A 20,657-nucleotide genomic window follows, 5' to 3' on the forward strand; every position below is an offset into this window, starting at 1 on the left:
AGAGAAAATATCACACATTTTCATGGTGATTGTAGAAAATTACAGTGTATCCAGCACAGTTTTTTTATTTGATACTAAGAAGAAAAAAAGGAGAAAAACTATAAAATTATCTTAATTTTGGTTCTTTGAAATTTGGATCTATTAGAGATAAATGTTTGCTATGATTCATAATCAGTCTTTACATAATAGTTATTTTATTTCTACTAACCTGATACATTTTTGTTTTGTTTATATGAAATGTGAGATTTGCCAAGAGAATTAAGTACTCTATAATTATTTACAATTTCATGAAGATCAAGGTTTTAAAATTTGATATAATTTAACATTATTTTTATATTAAATGTGTTAGAATCTAGGCCTTTCTGCTATATAATAATGTATTTTTATTAAATATTTTATTCTATCAGTATAGAAACCTGTTATAGTGAATATTACTGCTTTAGCCAGGACTAAAAGTAGTACTAAATGCAAACAAGTAGTACTCTTGGCTTACTATAAATCTGTTTTGAAAGGAGTGCAGAAAAGGCATTTTTCATTTGCCAATGAAGCTCATATATATCTATAGAATTGTCAGTATAGGTTATAGATGGTGTACCTTAGCTTTAGGGGTAACCAATTTCCCCTTCTTTTAAAATATTTCATAATGAATATGTCTTTGGCTTCAGAAGAATTTAAAATAATGAAAATAATATATTTTAGTTTTCAGAAGGGATTGAAAATATGTTCATTCTGATCACTAAATGGTAAGAAAAATTCACATATAGTAGTTTGCATGACCTAAACTTGAAAATTTCATTTAGTAAAAAACCAAATGAAACCAGGAGTGTACTCTTCATAGGTTGTAATTAAATGTATGTGTACATTCACTATTTTTATATCAAAGTATGCAGTTCTTTTCTAGCAAGAATTTCAGCTACTACAATTTATCTAAATTATTATGTACAGCTATTAGAGAAAAATGGAGGTATGGGTAAAATTTCCAATATTTATGGTGCCTTCCTAAAGCCATTTATACAAATAAGTATTTAATATCAATTTATTTTCATCATAATTGCTAGAAATAGAAAGAATAGCAAAATGTTCTGTTATAAAATTGGCACAGCATATCAGAGCTTGGTTTATAGCAGGTATCTATAAATTTTATGTTATCTTGCTACAGAGGAAGGAAGTCTATTAAAATCCATGAATTGGAATCACTTTTCTCAGTTTTTGGTTAGACTTAGATTTATAAAAACTTTAATCTTTTAAGTGCAACTGAAAACTTTGGATAGGGCGATTTTGTGTTAAAGACTAAGAACCTAATATTTATTGTTCCCCCTACATAAATCATTTTCTCAACATGAAACTATAGTATAGAAAATAACATATGAAAAAAGAAAACTACAAAACTTATAGAAAATGTTTTACTTGTATTATACTAACTTAAGAACTAAACTAATCAGAATAACTAACTTATAAAAGTTCAAGGTATCTTTTTCCTTTTAATATCTTACCATACTTGAAATGAAATATCCACTATGAATTTTGCTTTATGATTTATGCAGAAGTAGTAAACATAATTTGATTCTTGCTAATTTAACCAATTTTTTTCAACTTGAATGAACTTCTTCAAGCATCCTACCTCATTTTCTTATTGAGGTTTTTAAAAAAATAAATAAAATACAATAAATGATTACAAGTTGTATCATAATTATGATGACAGAGTTTTAAAACTGGCCTTAGGGAAATTAGAAGGAAAATGACAGAACTGAATATTAGATGCCAAATGTCCAGTGGCTACTAACTCACTATCACCATAGACTAGAAGGAAGTTAGGTAGGATCTGATAAAATCCTAGGCCTACAAACAGGCCATAGTCAGGTCACCTAGAGAGATAGGTGATGTAATTTTGTGGAGGACTCCATCATAAAGGTTATTATCCAAATATGTTTTTACCAGAAAACAAATAACTTTTTAGAGCTACTACTGAACAGTGGAAAGTTCCAAATTGGAAAAATGGCAATTTTAGCAATGTCATCAAATAAGGTATATCATGATATGTGTGCATTCATGCAATTCAATGTAACAATCAGAGTACGTTTAACCATGAGGAATAAAGTCAGTGGCAGAATAAAGGCAAGCAGGGAAGGAGAAATTCATCTATGTCAGAATTTATGAAAATACTTTAAATGATAACCAACCTAATTATCTCAAGCTGAATCCAGTCTGCAGTATTATTCTTGGCATATGATACGATGATGTTGGGGTCTGAATAACTAAAGCGACAGGAACCTGAACCTGTAAATAGAAATACATTTCAAAGTTTAAAAAAAACAGTAATTACATATTATTCATAAATATTAAGATGATTTTATAACCATTTAGATATTTATCTAATTGTTTCTTCATTCCTTCTAACTATGCCGAACAGTTCTGGTAAATATTATTTGATAAATAATTTTAGGAATCAGAAAGAAGAACAAGGTGAATTGCAGATTTATTTAGAAACACACAAACTTCTAAATTAAGTTATAAAATAAGCATTTAATTCATGTGTCCTTTATACATATTCCTTGATGGCCCTTCCCCTATTTTCCCCTATTACACTTCTTCCCCGACCCCTCTGGTTATTGTCAGTTTGTTCTTTATTTCAATGTCTCAGGTTATATTTTGCTTGCTTGTTCAAAGGTGGGAGACGAGGATGGGTGGGGTGGGGGTGTGGTGGAATGAAAACGAAGACAACTGTACTTGAACAACAATAAAAAAATAAATAAAATACATAAGCACTTTATCTCTATGCTAAGAAGTATCTAAATATTATAGAAAGGTTGATAGTGTGTCATAGTTCTTGCAAATTAATATTAATCACCATATTTTGCCATGTATAATGTGCATTTTTTTCCCTAATTTTTGAGGAAAAAATAAGGATGCACATTATACATGGGTATTACTAATTCCATAGCTATATAAATGTTTTTGATTCTTTTAATTATGCTAATGTGTTAAAAGTGTAACTCTAGAAAGCAATAAAGATATCTGCATGCAAAATAATTGCCTGGAATATGATAATTGGTGTTAAAAAACAAGTATCTAAATATAAATAAATAAATAATTGAATTAAAAAATTAAAATGAAAGATTTTTTCCTGAATGTTTGAGCCAAAAAGATGGGTGTGCATTATACACAGCAAAAATACAGGTAATAGTGATTGCATTAAATGGTACATAAGTTGTTACATTGAATGAGGAATAAAGACATCCTCTTCTGTGTGTGTGTTATTTAAGTAATGAGATAGCATGTGAGAAACTAAAATATTGTAAAGAAAATTCAAGTACCAAATGAATGAGAGCTATGGAAGATATGACATATTATTCTATTATAGTCCAATGTTAAAGATTTAAAAGAGAAACATTATGACTCATTGTGACTATTTGGTGATTATTTCCCATTTCTATTTTAATACTGGAAATATTAACACAAAAGAAAGTTTCAAAATTCTGCTAAAAATTTGTTTCTACATGTTTAATGAATTCATATAATAAGACATGGTATGAATGTAATTTCAAAGATCTTTGGATACCCAAAACAGTCATGAAACATATGCCAAAAGTCTATTGTCATTGAATATAGTGGCATTTTAAATACTATATTAAAAACAAATGAACCAAAAGAAAAAGACATGGTGCAATTTATGTTTAACCTTCACCCATCTGCTAGAGGAGCCTGTTTCAGCAAATGGCATCTGTTGAGTTTTTACATTTGTAGCACTCAAGAGTTTCAAGCTTTAATCAGACTCATTTTATTTCAGTGGCGTTTAGTACATACAGCACCAGTTAGTTTGCAATCACCAAAGCTGGCAATGTGCTAAAAGGCCAAACAGAACTTTTCCTACATTTATTCTTACAGCCAAAACATAAGTGAAAAAGCATGAAAGGAAAAGTATTCAAAGGAAAGTTGCCCGGCAACCCTAAGCTCAAACTGAAACCCACCTTATGTCATTTTGATCATTGCTAAATTCTACCATTCATAGGCAGCTACTTAAAATAAATATCAAACTGTGGGACTAGAAATGGAAACTGCCAGGATTGTGTGGGACAAACTTTAGCACAAACAAGAATAAGGTCTGGCAGACAATCTGTTTAATTCAAAAGAAAATTCAAATTAGCCTAAGAATTCAAATGGCATTTATGTGCTTCCTTTACACTGCATACACTGTAAGCACTCAAAAGCAAATGTATAAGGTGAATCCCTGAAAAAGGAAAGAATAAAACAAATGATAACCAAAAATGTTCCTTACAGAATTCAATTCCGTGTAAATTGTTTACAAATTGAGAAAAGAGAAGGAAAGCTGATAAATATCAAAGTAAAAATGTGTCCAGAGATGACCTTGTTAGGTCATCTCTCCTATCTATTTTCTTATGCTACTATCTCAGTGTTGTGAAATTAAATTGATCATGAACCCATAAAACAAAAAGGAGCCAAGGAGGTGTCTCACCTTTCCTTAGTCACTTAGTCATTAAGTCTTTCATATCTAAAATAGTAATACCTTTTGCATCCATATCCTCCTCACCATTGTCAATGAACTTCATTAGATCTTGCCAGGACTTTGCAGTAGTGATTAGTTGGTTTCCCAGTCTCCAGCCTCACTTGTCCTTATTCAGCCACACTGTTGCTAGTACTCTTCCTACAAGTGAACTGAGTCACGTTACCTCCCTGCTTATAATGTATCCTTCAACAGTTACTCAGGATAAAGCTTTATCCCTCAGGACAAAGCTGCATTTCCACCCACAGTGGGACAAAGGTACACAGTTCCTAGAGATCAAATGCATACCCTGGAAAACAGAACTAGCCCAGGGTTACCTTAAAGGATTCCCATGTGAAGGGATGGTCAAAAGGACAAAGGGACTTCCACATAGAGATAGACACCTGGAAGACCAGGTCTGGGGTACAAGGTATAAATGGCTAGTCAGGGGAGAGGTGCTGCCCATGCTTAGTGAACTGAAGTGGAAGGTTCCAGCTGGAAGCTCAACAGAAACAGTCAGCTGTGGATATCTGCCTCACTTTGAGGCAGCTCCCACCAAACTACCATTCCAAATGGCACCAGTCCAGTGAATAAATGATTCCCCACACCCACTCTGATTATAGCTATTCTGCATAAACTAGGCGAATGTTTTCTTCACATAAACCCTCCTGAATTGCAGCCACACTGTTGCATAGACTTCAGTGAGCAAAATAAGATTGTCCTTGCCTATACTGACAATGGTTACTTGACTCTGGGATGAGGAGGTGTCCACGGGCCCACATGACTAATGCCACACCAACTCCCTGCTCTCAGATGCTGTGGTGTAGAGCTCTCACATCCCTCAAAGCACCGCTCATGCAGTGAGGGGACAATAACCAGGTGCCACATGCAACAGCTACCTCTTTCTTTCCCCTCTTAAATCAAGGATCTTTAATTGCTAAAGCTGATATTTAAAATCAGAAAGAAAAGAGAAACCCAAATGTCAGATGCAAAATACCCCCCATTTTTGCAGATCCATTTTCTCCCCTTCATATCACTTCCAGTGTAATCCTGCACTCTAAAGTAGCAGTTTTGCAAAGATTTAAAGAATTGCTGAAGGAGAAAAGATAATTTAGAATCATCGGTATATAAGCCTGGTCTGAGAGCCACTGATAGATTTAAATTGATCTAAAAATTCAAATACTTTCTTGAACACTTTCTTGAACTAAAATGAGGATTTTCATTTTTACCCCTAGCAAGAGTACAAGTAATCTGCAAAGTGATTAGGGGTTCCTAAAGTTTGATATACATAAATAAAATAAGTGAAATTCTAAAACTTACTGAGGACCCCAATCCAACAGACTATGAAATATATATGGCTCTCATATGTAGAGCTACACATATAAAGGCTACTGATATCCACAGTTTGGAGAGGATATGATATTTTGTGTTAAAGGTGCCTCCTCAGTGCTGTTTCCAGTTGGTCTTTGTTGTCAAATCTTGATTTTATATTGATGAATTAATAAATGATAAAGATAAACATACAGCTATTTACAGTAACTGTCATTTACCTTATTATTGGTTATTTAGTCAACCCCATAGTATACAATGATGGACATTTTTAATACAATACAACAATATTTGTAACATAAATGCATTATAAATAAAAGTCATCTCTACTCGTATGCTAAGGCAGATATCTGCAAAGTGCCCTGAAACTATCCCAAAACAAATTGTTTTGGTGCTTTTCTGTTCTCTTATCCACATGGCCTCCTTTGGGGATCTTATTCAATTTCAAGACTTTAAATAATATCTATGACATATAATACCCAGGATTACATTTCCCATGAGATTTACACTTGTAATATCCAACTGTTACTTGCCATCTCTAGTAAACATCTTAAAGTCACTAAGTCAAAATTACAAGTATTAGGAGATCCAAGATGGCGGCAGAATAGGTGGTTGTTACACTCCCCTCCTCCCAGGACCAAACTGGAAGTACAACTACAACATCAAATAATTGACCTGATGTTCACAGCAGCACAATTTACAATTTCCAGCCAAGTGCAGGAAGCAACCTAAGTGCCCATCAGTAAATGAGTAGATCAAAAAACTATGGTACATTTACACAATGGAACACTACACAGCAGAAAGAAATAAGGAGCTCCTACTCTTCCTGACAGCATGGATGGAACTGGAGAGCATCATGCTAAATGAAATAAGACAGGTGGTGAAAGACAAATACCATATGATCTCACCTGTAAGTGTAATCTAATCAACAAAACAAACAAGCAAGAAAAATAGAACCACAGACACTGAAATAAAGAACAAAATGACAGTAACCAGAAGGGAGGAGGGATGGGAATAATGGGGGAAAGAAGGGGAAAGGTTGTCAAGGAACATGTATACAGGAACCATGGACAAAGCTAAAGAGGGGTAGGATCGAGGGTAGGAGGTTGGGGTGGGTGGGGCAGGAGAAAGTGGTGGTGGGTTGTTCAAGTGTACTTGAACAACAACAAAAAAACAATTGACCTGAATAACCAACTGAAGACAAGCTGATCAGAAGTCTTACAACCAAGGATTCACAGAAGAAGCCACACTCAGACTGGTAGGAATGGCACAGACATGAAAAGAGCTAGTGCTGTTCCCACAACAGGCTGGCAGCTGAGATCCTCAGGTATCTGTGCAAATAACACCTCCTCAAAGAAGGCTTCCTGAGCACTCAATCTAAAGAAGTCTATCCAAAATCTCCAATCATCTTTCATTTTATCACTCATTTTTATGTTATTCATAGCATTTAGCATTTAAATTTATCTTATTTACTTGTTTCCTTGACCATTGTCCATCTCCTGTTAGGATGCAAACTCCATCAGAATAGAAACTATAATGTTTTGTTCACTAATTGTATCTTCAGTACCCAAGTACTCAGTGCATGGTACACAACAGAAACTCAATAAACTTTGGATGGATTATAAATAAATTTGCTGCAGTTTGCTTATTTTAAATTCTCCATTTCTTTGTTTTACCTGAGTTATGTTTCCACTAAAAGGGGAATTATAGTAGTAGATAGAACTTAAGGACTTTTGACTTGCCCGAGGAGTCAAGATAACATAAAACTCTGACAACCAAGCTTTGGAATATGTGAACTGCATATATCCTTTCCACACATTAACTATGGTACCATTGTATAGTCAACAGGGCAATAATTACTCCAAGTTAATTAAAAATGCCTTAGATACTTACATAATCTAGTCTGCCTTTGGAATAAAAATATCAGAGACAAATTACATGAGTAATTCTTGTACATTTTTATCATCTGATAAAGAAATGTAAGGAATAATGATATCCAGTTGAATTATTTTACTTAATAGTAAAGTCTTATTAGAATGGCCCAGCATAATTGAAAATAAGCAATCTGCAAAGTAATTCAAAGTAGCCAGAAGCCACACAGAATATCATCCCCAAGGCACAAGTTCTGACCTCTCTATCAGGAATCATTTTCTACTGCATTAAAATGTTTCTCAAATGTAATACCTTCTTGATTCTAAGACATTATCTTGTCTCCTTAAGTTGACTTATTTTATTTGTTTAAGTACTTTATTAGATTAACATACTGCTCTTATGGAAAAAAAATACCCACTTGTAAGTTTAGAAAGAAACCTAATAAAATTGTAATGTTAGAAAAATGTAACTTTAAACTGTAATATTATGGATTAATGAAAAATTCATGCATGGTAGGTGCATCTTATAATGTATTGTATATCCTCAAACAGATATTATTTCATTTTTATCATATGAGGGAATTCTTCAGAGTAATACATTCAAGGCTTATTGATAATTGTATCAAAGCTTACTGATAATTGCATATAAAATTTTTCCTTCACTTTTTAGACTAAAATTTCCTCTGATGTAAGTAAGCTATCTCCCAGAGAGAAAGTATGTGAGGAGTCAGGAGAATGAACAGTGGAGGCAGGCTGCCAGGGTTGCAATCTGGGCTTTGGCATGTCTTAGCTATGTGACCTTGGGAAAGTCACTTACTTTTTCTGTGCCCAATTTACACATTTGTAAAAAGTAAATAATAACAGCAATCTCTTTATAGAACTATTGTAAAGATTGAGAAGTTGATACATGAAAAATGCCTAGAATTTTTTTTAGCCTATATTATTTAATAGATTTCAGCTATGATTCAATATTTTTATTTCATTTCATAAATTTATTTACCCTAGAAAAAGAAGCAAATTTCTAACTGTACATATTCATGGGCTAAATATTAAATTTAATTACTGCTTATCAAAGAACTATAGCATGTTTTTTCTCTATAATTTCTTTTACTTTGGGCCATTTTCTGACTCTTTAATGCAAATGCTGTAAGTTCAACATCAGAATGAAAACTGAAACCTGAATGAGTTATCTGTTTGTTAACAGCACTGGTAATTGTGTTAGTGGGGAAGAGATGGGTTTCCTTGGTAAGAAAAAGAAGGCATTCTGAGAGTAGGATAACAAGACAAAGCAGTGTAGAGATACATTTCATAAGGTCCATACAATTGCTAGAGTGGAGCTGAAAATTTGATTTTGCAGTTCCTATCATCCAAAGAAAACAGAAAATCTTATCAGTTATTGTTTTAATAGCACCCCAAAAGAAAAAAAATTCCAGTAACTCAAGGGAACAATTATGGTTGCTATGAATAGTCTATATGCATGCCTACTTTACAAGTAAGGAAAAAAACAGTGGCAAAAAGAAGTTAAGAAATTTACTCAGGGACAAATGGGATTCAGAACTGGACAGACCAGAGATAAGTCATGCTTTTGACCATGTCACTCTACTGTTTCTGGGGCAAAAAGCACATTTATTTTTCTCTAAATAGCGCTGCATTTTCACATGGTCAGAATATGTTGGGACACAGCTCTGTGCCATTACTTCTACTCATGCTCATGATTTTCAATAGCTGTAATAGAGGCTGTGATAGCCCTGTCTTTACTAAAGAAAAACCTAAAGGACTGAACCACCTCTAGCCTGAATACCCTGCTAGTCATCATCTCAGCTCTCTCTCAGGTTTTACTGTTGGATAAGATCACAGTAATTATGTCTACTCAGGCATCGCCTTCTCTGCAGGCTCCCTGCTCAGTCCTCTCCTTTTCTTCCCCAGCAGCCAGCCACCCAAACCTGTGAACCCTCCTCCTGCACATTCATTAAATGTATACTTTTACCATCACCACCACCTCCTTAGACCATGTGTCATCCAGATCAATGTGATAATCCCTAACAAGACCCTCAGAACAAACACAAAAAGTTAACCTTTTAAAAAATTTCTTTGTCATTTGCTTAAGAAATCTATAGAATGGCATTTTAAAAGAGATTTTAAAAATTAGTTGCATTCTAAAAAAAGCAATATTCTATTTTCCAACTCAGACAATTTTAATTGTGTGAAGAGTTTTAACCTGATGTAATATTGCAATCAGGGTTAAATTTAAGATACTAATGGAGTCCACATTTGTATTTTAAATAACAAATTCCATAAGAGCTTATAAATCTGTTTCTAAAACAATCATTTTACTATAAAGAAATAATGATATTTAAAAGTATAACATAATACCTGTTATTTTTTATTTGAAAATAAAGGAATAAAAAGAATGATAAAGCTTATTTCTATCTGGTTTCTTTCTTTTCCTGTCTGGGTATGATCACTATAATTCTAATAAATATTCTATTGTAACATTGGTCTAACCTATGAACTACTCTACTGAATTTAAAATTACAATTGGAATTGGTATATTGGTATTTTATCCCTGATTATATTTAAATAGTACTATCTCTAGTATGATTTAGAAAAAAACAGGTAGATGACTTTTTACTTTTGTTATAGGGAGTTAAACCAAGATGACTGATGTATCATTCAACCAATTAATCAATGAGACAACCAATTACTAAAAATATTACTTATGTCAGCAGTATATGTGAACTTGAAAGCCTAGTTACTTTCTTGTGATTCAGTCTCACTTCTCTTTGGCTTATCATCCAGGAAAGCCTAGGAAATGCATACCCTTTGAATAGCTTTTCCCACTTAAGAAGTAAAACGTCATTTAGTATAGACATTTACACACGGCTCCTGTGGTGAAACAATGTTGGTCCAGGCCGCATGGTTCTTATGTTGGCTACATCTTCTGCCAAACCAACTCTTTTACACAATTCAGGCCTCTTGCTCAATGGCTACATCTTCAGAGGTCTTTCCCTGACTACCTTCAATACAATGCTACCCTCACTTGCTGACTCCTGATTTATTTTCTTCATTTCATTTGTTATTCTCTGACATATTCACTTGTTTGGTAGTTGCTTCCTCCCATCAGAATATTAGCTCCACCAGGGCAAAGATTTGTTTCACAAATCCTGTCTCCCCAGTGCCTTGAGAGCTGCTTCACATAGAAGGGGAACTCAGTAAATAGGTGCTGAATGAATGAATAAAATAAATCTAGGAAAGACTTAGTTAAAGTCTAGGAAGTGGGTATTTTGGAAATACAATAATACCATTGTTGTTGTTACTCTCTCTTTTGTACACTGTATTTCAGCAGGATAAGGAGATGGTATGGCCTAGAACCTCTGTTCACCAGCATAGAGATGTATGCTCTTCTAGAAAGATCCAGAGGAGAGAACATTCAATCTCTCATCCTGAATAATGTTTGAGTAACAACATTACATGGTTCAGCTGATGCTATATTTCTATTCCTCTATTTAGTATCTTTCCCTGGCAACAGAACAAGCTATTAAGTATAACTTTAATTACAATTGGTTGAATAAAGATATGGCAAAGTTAAAGATATGCCTTAACTAAACAGACAACATCATAACCATATTTTCAAATAAAATGCATTCCTGGTGAACTCACAGTTCATTTTTGCCACCCAAGTTCTAGGATTTAAGACCACAGTGGGAAGACATTTAAAAGATAATGAAGGTGAACACTCTTATTTTACAAATGAGTTGCCAGAAGTTCAGACAGTTTCCACCACTTAGCCAAGGTTATGAGGCAAGGAAAATTGGCAGAGAAAGAGCTATATGGCTTGACTTCCAATCCAGTGCTCCTTTCCCTTCCCTGTTTAGACTAAGAACAAAAGTAAAAATACATGATGGAAAATATATACATTGAAAAAGGTATCATTTTCTATTAGTGACTATTATTTATTGGGAATCAGAACACTAGCTGCAGCAGTATATCAAAATCTCTGTGATCCCTACATATTACTACTGAGACAGGCACAGAAGCAGATTAACCATAAAGCTTATGAAACATAAGCTTCAGGGTCTTTCCATTGGATGAGCACCTTCCAAAGTTCTGGGAGGATCTTTAGTAATGTGTTCACGGACTGTGTTTACTAACATTTGCAACTGGTTAAAACAACTATCTCCTTTCTGACTACTCCCTCACCATATTCCCCTCATGTTGGATGATGGAGTGGCCTTGCTGCTTTTGAGGTTCAGCCAAGGGGAAGTTGAGTTGAAAATACATTATTTTTGATTAGCGTTTTATGCAGGTCACTTTTATTTTATAGTGTAGTATTCTCAGTGTAAAAAGAGCTTCCAAGAATACTTATACCTGCCACTGTGCTGACATACCTGACATCATGACTCAAGGACAATGACGATAAACTGTTTAATGAGTGATGTCAATTCAAAGAGTAGTTAACATTAGTCACTGCATAAGAAGTTAAAATAACCTGAAATCTTACAGTTCATATCTGAAAGAGATTTTTCAATTTGATGATGATCCTAAGCATTTAAATGACACTATCAATAAGGATTTGCGGGTGTAATATGTTAATTTAAAAAACCCAAACACTGATCCACCAAGCTAGAAGCAGAATTATCTTTCTACTCTTTCTATAGAAAGTATTATAACACACTATCATACGACGAGGTGATTTAGGAATATTCAGCCAAAAATTGTAAAGAAAATTTATTACAAAGCATTTTGGTTTAGTTAATTAAGATGTTATACTATATTTTTGGATTTTGGGATATTTGTGGTATTGTCAGCTTTTAAAAATCTGTAATTTGTTGTGATTTATTTCTCACTCTAAATATTCACATTTTTACCTAATTTTGAATATGTATTTTTTTCCTTAAAGAGATCATAGCTGTTAGCCAAATTGTATGAGCTTCAAATATGGACCCACAAAACCTGGAGCCACCCTTGTTCAAAGCATATATTGTGTGTACATTCTTGCATTTCACAGATGTCCCCCATTTTCCATCCCTGTGCCCCCTCCACCCAGCCCCTACCCTCTGGCCTTCACCACATTGTTATCTGTGTCCATAGGCTATCCTTGTATGCACATATGTCCCTTGGCTAATCTCCTCAAGTCTCTTCCTACCTCCTCCCCTCTGGGTACTGTCAGTCTGTTCCATATATCCATGCCTCTGGTTTTATTTTGTTCATCAGTTTACTTTGTTCATTAGAGTCTACATATGAGATCATAGGGTATTTGTCTTTTTCTGACCAGATTATTTTACTTAGTATAATGTTCTCCAGGTCCATCCATGCTGTCTCAAAGGGTAAGAATTCCTCCTTTTCTTTTTAATCCTCACCTGAGGACAGGGCTACTGATTAAAGAGAGAGAAAGGAAGGGAGAGGGAGGGAAACATTGATATAAGAGAAACACCTGTCAGTTGCCTGTCACATGTATGTGCCCTGACCAGGAATGGAACCCTCAATCTTTTGGTTGATGACGCTTCAACCAACTGAGCCACACTGGCCAGAGTGAGTTCCTTCTTTTTTACAGTCACATAGTATTCCATTGTGTAAATGTATGACATCTTTTTTATCCACCCATATACTGATGGACACTTGGGCTGCTTCCAGATCTTGGCTATTGTAACTATTGCTGCTATGAACATAGGGGTGCAAATATTCTTTCTGCATGGTGTTTTGGGATTCCTGGGATATGTTCTCCAAAATGGGATCACTGGGTCAAACAGCATGCCTTAAATCACAGGTTCTGAAACATGGAGTTCAGATTGTGTAGTTCATTTTCCAATGTGCTTAGCATGGTACATTCAAGTGATAAATGTATTTTAATACAGGACAACAAAAAAAGAATAAAAAGTTATATTTTCCTTCTCTATTACTTAAAGCAGATTTGGCTCAATTAAAATATTCTTAAGAAGAACTGATCACATTACAACTGAGTTAACATTGATGAAATGACTTTTAAGTAATTGTTTGCCTACACTAGAAACATGCCATTAATTTTTGGACTACATTGGAGATGAGCCTGAATGAAACTACATTGACCCTCATGAAGCTCAGGGACTCAACAAAAGTCAGAGAACCTGTAATTTCTGAGACTTGTTAGCTGGAGTGCTTCTGTGCAGTGCTGGTTGGGAGAATCTTAAAGGACTATTATAATTTATAATGCCAAAATATACAAGCACATGAATAAGTAACGATTATGTGCAAGTTAATGAAGCCTGTAATAAGCAAGCACACCATTCATTTTGCAATAGACTATTACTATAATGTACATGTATGAAGATTACAAGTACCTGCTAGACAAAAGTTTCTAAAAACTCACAAATGAAATTCTTCCTTTATCCCCATCCCTCTTGGGTAGTTGCTATAAAAACTAACAACTTAAAGAATAGCTTGATTTGGTGTAATTGCGAGGCCATTTAAAGAAATATTACTATTTTTTTCTATTAAGAATTCAAGACTTACTCTCTTCCCCAGAACAATGGCCAAACAGGTTCATAACCCATTGGGTAAAATAAATTGCAGGATCAAAATTATTGACTTAATTAAAAATTTTCAGAAAGATAATATGGCACAGATACCATATATTATGCAATAACACTCTATAATTATATAAAATGTTTTTGCTTAAAGATTCATGTAGGTAGTACAGATAAAGATTATAAATAGCAGCCCTGGCTGGCATAGCTCAGTGGATTGAGCGCGGGCTGGGAACCAAAAGTGTCCCAGGTTCGATTCCCAGCCAGGGTACATTTCAGGGTTGCAGGCCATAACCCCCAGCAACCGCACATTGATGTCTCTCTCTCTCTCTCTCCCTCCCTTCCCTCTCTAAAATAAATAAATAAAATATTTAAAAAAAGATTATAAATAGCCTTAAATAATTTCAAGTCATTTCTTTCAGCTAGATGAATTCAGTTCATGTAAGGGTTTGCCATCACATAAATGAAAAAAAAAAAGACTAGTCATTTTCTGAGTTTTTTTGTAATATGCAATTACAAATTGTGAGCTTATATCTACAGCAGTCCACTCTGTTTCTTCTTACTTTCATAGTAGAAGGATAAATCATATGGTTTTAGTCTCTCAAGGCCTGGGTAGTTTTATTTTTATTTGGTTATTCCCTTCTCCATCAAGCCCAGGACTTTTCAAAGTAAATCGGAACAGAAACAATAGAAGGAGCTACTGTCTTCTTGGGGGTTCAGCAGTGGTTGCCAGTAGAAGCCTCTTTCCTTAAAGCCCTGCTTAAAATCAAGCTGCCTTTTTAAATGTTCCACAGGGCCACAAAGGATGAGAGAACTGATCGTGCAGAATTTATAGATGGGGAAAAGTACTGCCTGAAATCATCCTTCTAGATTGCGGAGCAGAGCCCATAAATACTGAAGGCTCGAGGAGTGTCTGGACAGACCCCTGCTGAAGATTCTGGCAGCTCAAGGGCTGCTGCTCCCATTACTCAAAAGTCAGGCCTCCGGGACAAGCAGGGTTCCAGGAGCTGAGTGGAAACAACAGTATTTGATATAGAAAAATCATCAAGTTATGAAAGCATTTAATCTGGCTACCTAGAGCTCCCTGTTATGACTGGTGCAAATTTTAGCAGGATCAACACATCCTTTTATCTTTTTAAGGCAGATAAATAGAGAATAGGACCATTAACTTGAGACTGTAGTGAATGGAAAGAACACCAAGTGGGGAACTTTTACAGATGCTTCTAAAAATAGACACTTTCACTCCCTGGAGATATTAGGTTAGTGCACTCAAGAAAGAGACTTGTTTTTGTTACTTATTACTCTCCTGCATATCAGTTATCTCTGGAGTAATTTGGAATGTAGAGTTCAAGGAAAATGGAGAAAAAAATCTACCTAGGAAGATGAGAATTTGGCCCCATGTGGGCTATTTACCTACCAATTCTCAGAGCATGGCTGAAATAAATGCATGAGGAATGGCTGAACAGGGAATGCTGCTCTGCGCTGAGCCCACAATCTCCCCCAACCCCTCGCAGACAATCTCTTAGCTGTTATCCCCAAGTCTGATCGTGCCTACACATCCTGTCATGAGCTGCTTCAGGGTCTCATAAAACACAGGTTTAAGTCACCTGGCCTGTGCCTGCACAGACAGCAGCTCATACCTTGTTGAAGTTCAGGAGCTGTAGTCAAAGGGGCAGAAGTCCAATTCATGCATAAGAGGCAGGGAAGGAATAAATGGTTACTGTACAGATAATGCTTTGTGGCAGCCTGGCCAGAAAGCATCCTGGGGCTTCTGAGTCCCAAATGACAGGGATGGGAATTGTGACTGAAAGGAGCCCACAGATATGAATTTAATTAAGAAGAGTTCCATTCCCCACAAGAGGAAATCCTCAAATTGCTCTTGGATCTGTCAAGGGCAAATTAATACAATTTTGGTAAAATATGATGACTACAATTGAGATGGATCAATATTTTATCAATGAAAACTGTAGGCTTAGAGACATCAACATGCCCAGTATCTTTGTCCTAAGAAATCCACTAACCAATTAGTTGAATATGGAAATCTAGAGTTTATGTCTATACCTCTGTTTTGCCCACCATAAAATACACTTGGGAGAATTTGGTATATTTGTAACTGAAGAAACAGATTTCAAAGATAGTGTTGTAAGAAGAATCACTATATGGAAGTAAAATTTCCATGTTAAGCATTTACTAAAAACTGATAAATAAGGATTAAGAAAGGTCAAGCAAAAGAGAACATGAAAAGTCCTCAAAAATTCTATATTTACACTGAAAACATGTTCCTTTAAACTTGAAAGACCTCTTTCACAGAAATTGAGAAAGAGCTGGGTTTTAAAAGCAATAGCTTTTCACTTTCTGTTTTGTATTTGTTTATTTCAAAAATGAGGCTACTAGTAATAATTTCTGTTTACACTTACTTTATTAGTAAATACCCTATTGGATTTGCAGAGCTTTCTGGAAAAAAAGTGACAGTATGTGATTTATTATACTTAATATTTTGTCCCTTTAGTCACTTCCTTGGCTGAAATTCCCAGACCTCATTAGGTGACTCCTTCCAGTTTATGGCAGATGGACAATGACCACAGGATATAAAGTGAACAGCTGTCCTCCTCCCCTTTTGTACCTTTCTCCCTTTCAGTCCTATTCCTATTCCCTCACTTTCAAAATATTTGTGTTCCTTCCTTTTCATTGCCACTCCTATAATAAGAAAGGGACCAACTGTCTTTCAATGTATGCACTGCCATGCATTTCCAACCACTTTCAGGTGCCCAAAGTTTGCAACTCTCCTTCCAAGCCACAACATAGAACTTTCATTAGAATCTAAGTTGGGAGAAACACAAGGGAAAAAATGCAAAATGTGCAGACTTTGCCACATTTGGTTCCCTGCCAAGCAGCCCTCCTTTACCCAGGACCAAAACCATATAACCCAATCTTAGTGTTCATGCTTGACCAATTTTCTAGGAGGACCAATTACCAACTTAGGCAGCAGGTGTTAAGTACTGCCCCTCCCCCATCCCCTGCAATTTGGAGACTTAGCACTACTACTCATTGCTGTTCTGGCTCTGACCTTGGTCTCAAGGCTTGGAGTGGCCCCTGCCTTGTCTCCCCACAGAGTGCCATCTGCCTAATCTTTGCTGTGATGCTGACCCTGTGGGGTGGTACCATGCCTGCTCTTGTCTTTCTTCCTAGTGATGAAGTCCCGCCATTGGAACTACTTTATTACTGGACATTCCAACAGGCTGTGCTCTCACTCTACGTTAGCTGCACCCTTAATTAGCCTTCCTCATTTTTTTTCCACATGTGAATGTTTTCCCTGACCTATTGATAATAAACTCCTTGAAGATGGGGCAGTGTCTTAGGTTTTGCTTCTTCCTAGAGTGGATGCAGGGACATCATGATATATATGGCATATTCTTTTTTAAGTTTTATTTATTATTACTGCCTTCTCTTGTACTTTTATCCATTAAAATTTATCCCCCTATACCCTCTCCACCTTTACATACATCCATCTCCCTGTAATCACCACACTGTTGTTTCTGTCCATCAGTTATTTTTCTTTTTTGTTCCATCTCTCCACTCCTCCCAATCCCCTCAGAGCTGCCAGCATGTTCTCTATCTATGAGTCTGACTCTATTTTGCTTGTTAGTTCAATTTGTCTATCAGTTTCCATATATGAGTGAAATCATATGGTATTTGTCTTTTTCTGACTGGCTTGCTTCACTTAGCATAATGTTCTCCAGGTTCATCCATGGACACTTGGGCTGCTTCCAAATCTTGGCTATTGTAAATAACACTGCAGTGAACGTAAAGGCACATATATTCTTTCGAATTAGTGTTTCAGGTTTCTTTGGATATATTCCCAGAAGTGGAAATGCTGGGTCATAGAGCAGTTTCATTTTTAACTTTTTGAGTGAACTTCATACTGCTTTCCCCACTGGCTGCACCAGTCTGCATTCCCATCAACAGTGCAGAAGGGATCCCCTTTCTCCACATCTTCACCAACATTTGTTGTTTATTGATTAATTGATCATAGCCAGTCAAAGGTGTGAGGTGATATCTCATTGTAGTTTTAATTTGCATCTCTCTGATGATTAGTGACATTGAACATCTTTTCATATGTCTATTTGCCATTTGCATGCCCTCTTTGGAGAAGTCTTATTCAGGGCCTTTGTCCATTTTTTAATTGGACTATTTGTGTGTTTTTTAAAATACATTTTATTGATTATGTTACTACAGTGTTCCATTTTATTTGCCCCTTTATTACCCTTTGCCCTGTATCCCCTCCCACCCACACTTCCCTACCCTCCTTAGTTCATGTCCATGGGTTGTTCATATAAGTTCTTTGGCTTCTGCATTTCTTATACTATTCTTAACCCCCCTTGTTTGTTTTGTACCTACCATTTATGCTACTTATTCCCTGTACCTTTTCTCCCATTTCCTCCCCTCCCTCTCCCTGCTGATAATCTCCATTTCTGTGATTCTGTTCCTGTTCTAGTTGTTTGCTTAGTTTTTTCTTTTGTTGTTTTAGGGTTGGTTGTTGATAGTTGTGAGTTTGTTGTCATTTTCATGTTCATAGTTTTCATCTTCTTCTTGCTCTTAGATAAGTCCCTTTAACATTTCATATAATGAGGGCTTGGTGATGATGAACTCCTTTAACTTGACCTTATCTGGGAAGCACTATATCTGCCCTTCCATCCTAAAGGATAGCTTTGCTGGACAGGGTAATCTTGGATGTAGGTCCTCACCTTTCATGATATGAAAATCATATCATTTTGATATGATTTTGAATGCCTTTTTCTGGCCCCTTATTGCCTGCAAAGTTTCCTTTGAGAAATTATCTGTTAGTCTTATGAGTACTCCTTTGTAGGTAACTGTCTCCTTTTCTCTTGCTGCTTTTAAGATCCTCTCCTTATCTTTTATCATGGGTAATGTAATTATGATGTGCCTTGGTCTGTGCTTCCTTGGGTCCAACTTCTGGGGGACTCTCTGAGCTTTCTGGACTTACTGGAATTTATTTCTTTTGCCAGATTGGGGAAGTTCTTCTTCATTATTTTTTCAAAAAAGTTTTCAATTTCTTGCTCTTCCTCTTCTCCTTCTGGCACCCCTATGATTGGGTAGTTGGAACATTCAAAGTTGTCCCAGAGGTTCCTAAGCCTCTCCTCATTTTTTTGAATTCTTGTTTCTTCATTCTGTTCTGGTTGAATGTTTATTTCTTCCTTCTGGTCCAGACCATTGCTTTGAGTCCCAGTTTCCTTCCCTTCAGTGTTGGTTCCATGTACATTTTCCTTTATTTCACTTTGCATAGCCTTCACTTTTTCTTCTATTTTGGGACTGTAGTCAACCAATTCTGTGAGCGTACTGATTCCAGTGTTTTGAACTATGAATCTGATAGGATAGCTATCTCTTCATTGCTTAGTTGTATTTTTTTCTGGAGCTTTGATCTGTTCTTTCATTTGGACCATTTTCTTTTCTTTTCTTTTCTTTTTTTTTTGGTCTGGGCACACCTGTTACATGTAAGGGGCAGAGACTTAGGTATTCGCCAAAGTGGGGCAACCCACATTGCTACGTTGTGGAGCTGTGGAACTGTGCAATGTGGGGGAGGGGGCCAAGTTGGAAAAATGCCACTTGCTGGGCTCTGGGCTGGCTTTCAGTCACTAACTCTGCCACCCACAAGCAAAGTGGGCTCCTCTGGTGCTGATTCCCTGGTGGGTGGGTTGTGTATACCCTACGACTCTGTGGGTCTCTCCAATGAATGCTCTTGTGAGGCTGGGAGTTTCTCCTGCAGCCACAACCCTCATGGATTTTTTCAGTCAGAGATTTTGAGGCTTTATTTCTCAGCTCTGGAACCTTGGGTTGCTTGGTCTGTCTTGCTCCCCAGTTGTTCTTCCCAGTGTGTTTGCACACATATATGGAACTGCCCACTCCACCAGCCACTGCCTTACCTGGTCTGGCAGCTGCCACCTTGCTACATGCCCCCTTGCTGCACACTTTCTCACCACACAATCCCTCACTGGGTTACCTGTCTCCTCCCCTTCTACTAGTCTGGATGAATGTTTCTTAAATTCGTTTGTCAGACTTCCATACAATTTGATTTTATGGCAATTCTGGTTGTTTTTTGTTTTTAAATTTGTTGTTGTACTTCTTTTGGTTGTGCAAGGAGGCACAGTTTATCCACCTATGCCTCCGTCTTGGCTGGAAGTCAGATTATTTGTGTTTTTTGTTGTTAAGTTGTATAAGTTTTCATAAATTTTGGATATTAATTAATCTCTTATCAGGTATATTGGAAAATATGTTTTTATTTAGTAGTTTGTGTATAATTTTCTTTTTTGTGTGTCTGTATTTGGTTTTGGAAATAGGATAATACTGGTCTTGTAAAATGAGTTGGGAGTCTTCCCTCCTTTTGAATTTTTTGTAATAGTTTGAGAAGGAGAGGTGGCAGTTCTTCTTTGAATG

The 20,657-nt window shown here is 35.9% G+C and overlaps 1 protein-coding gene across 2 annotated transcripts in view; it reads right to left on the reverse strand.

Moving 5' to 3' along the window:
* RELN (reelin) overlaps positions 1–20,657 on the reverse strand; it is a 561,035-nt gene that overhangs the window by 247,414 nt on the left and 292,964 nt on the right. For both annotated transcript variants that reach the window (XM_045827532.1, XM_045827531.1), the window contains exon 9: positions 2,181–2,277. In XM_045827532.1, coding sequence (XP_045683488.1) covers positions 2,181–2,277 — 97 coding nt within the window. The remainder of the gene's footprint in view (positions 1–2,180; positions 2,278–20,657) is intronic.

Source organism: Phyllostomus hastatus, unplaced genomic scaffold (genome assembly GCF_019186645.2).
Source record: "Phyllostomus hastatus isolate PE091 unplaced genomic scaffold, TTU_PhHast_1.1 phas_scaffold_78, whole genome shotgun sequence".
NCBI classification, from domain to species: Eukaryota; Metazoa; Chordata; class Mammalia; order Chiroptera; family Phyllostomidae; genus Phyllostomus; species Phyllostomus hastatus.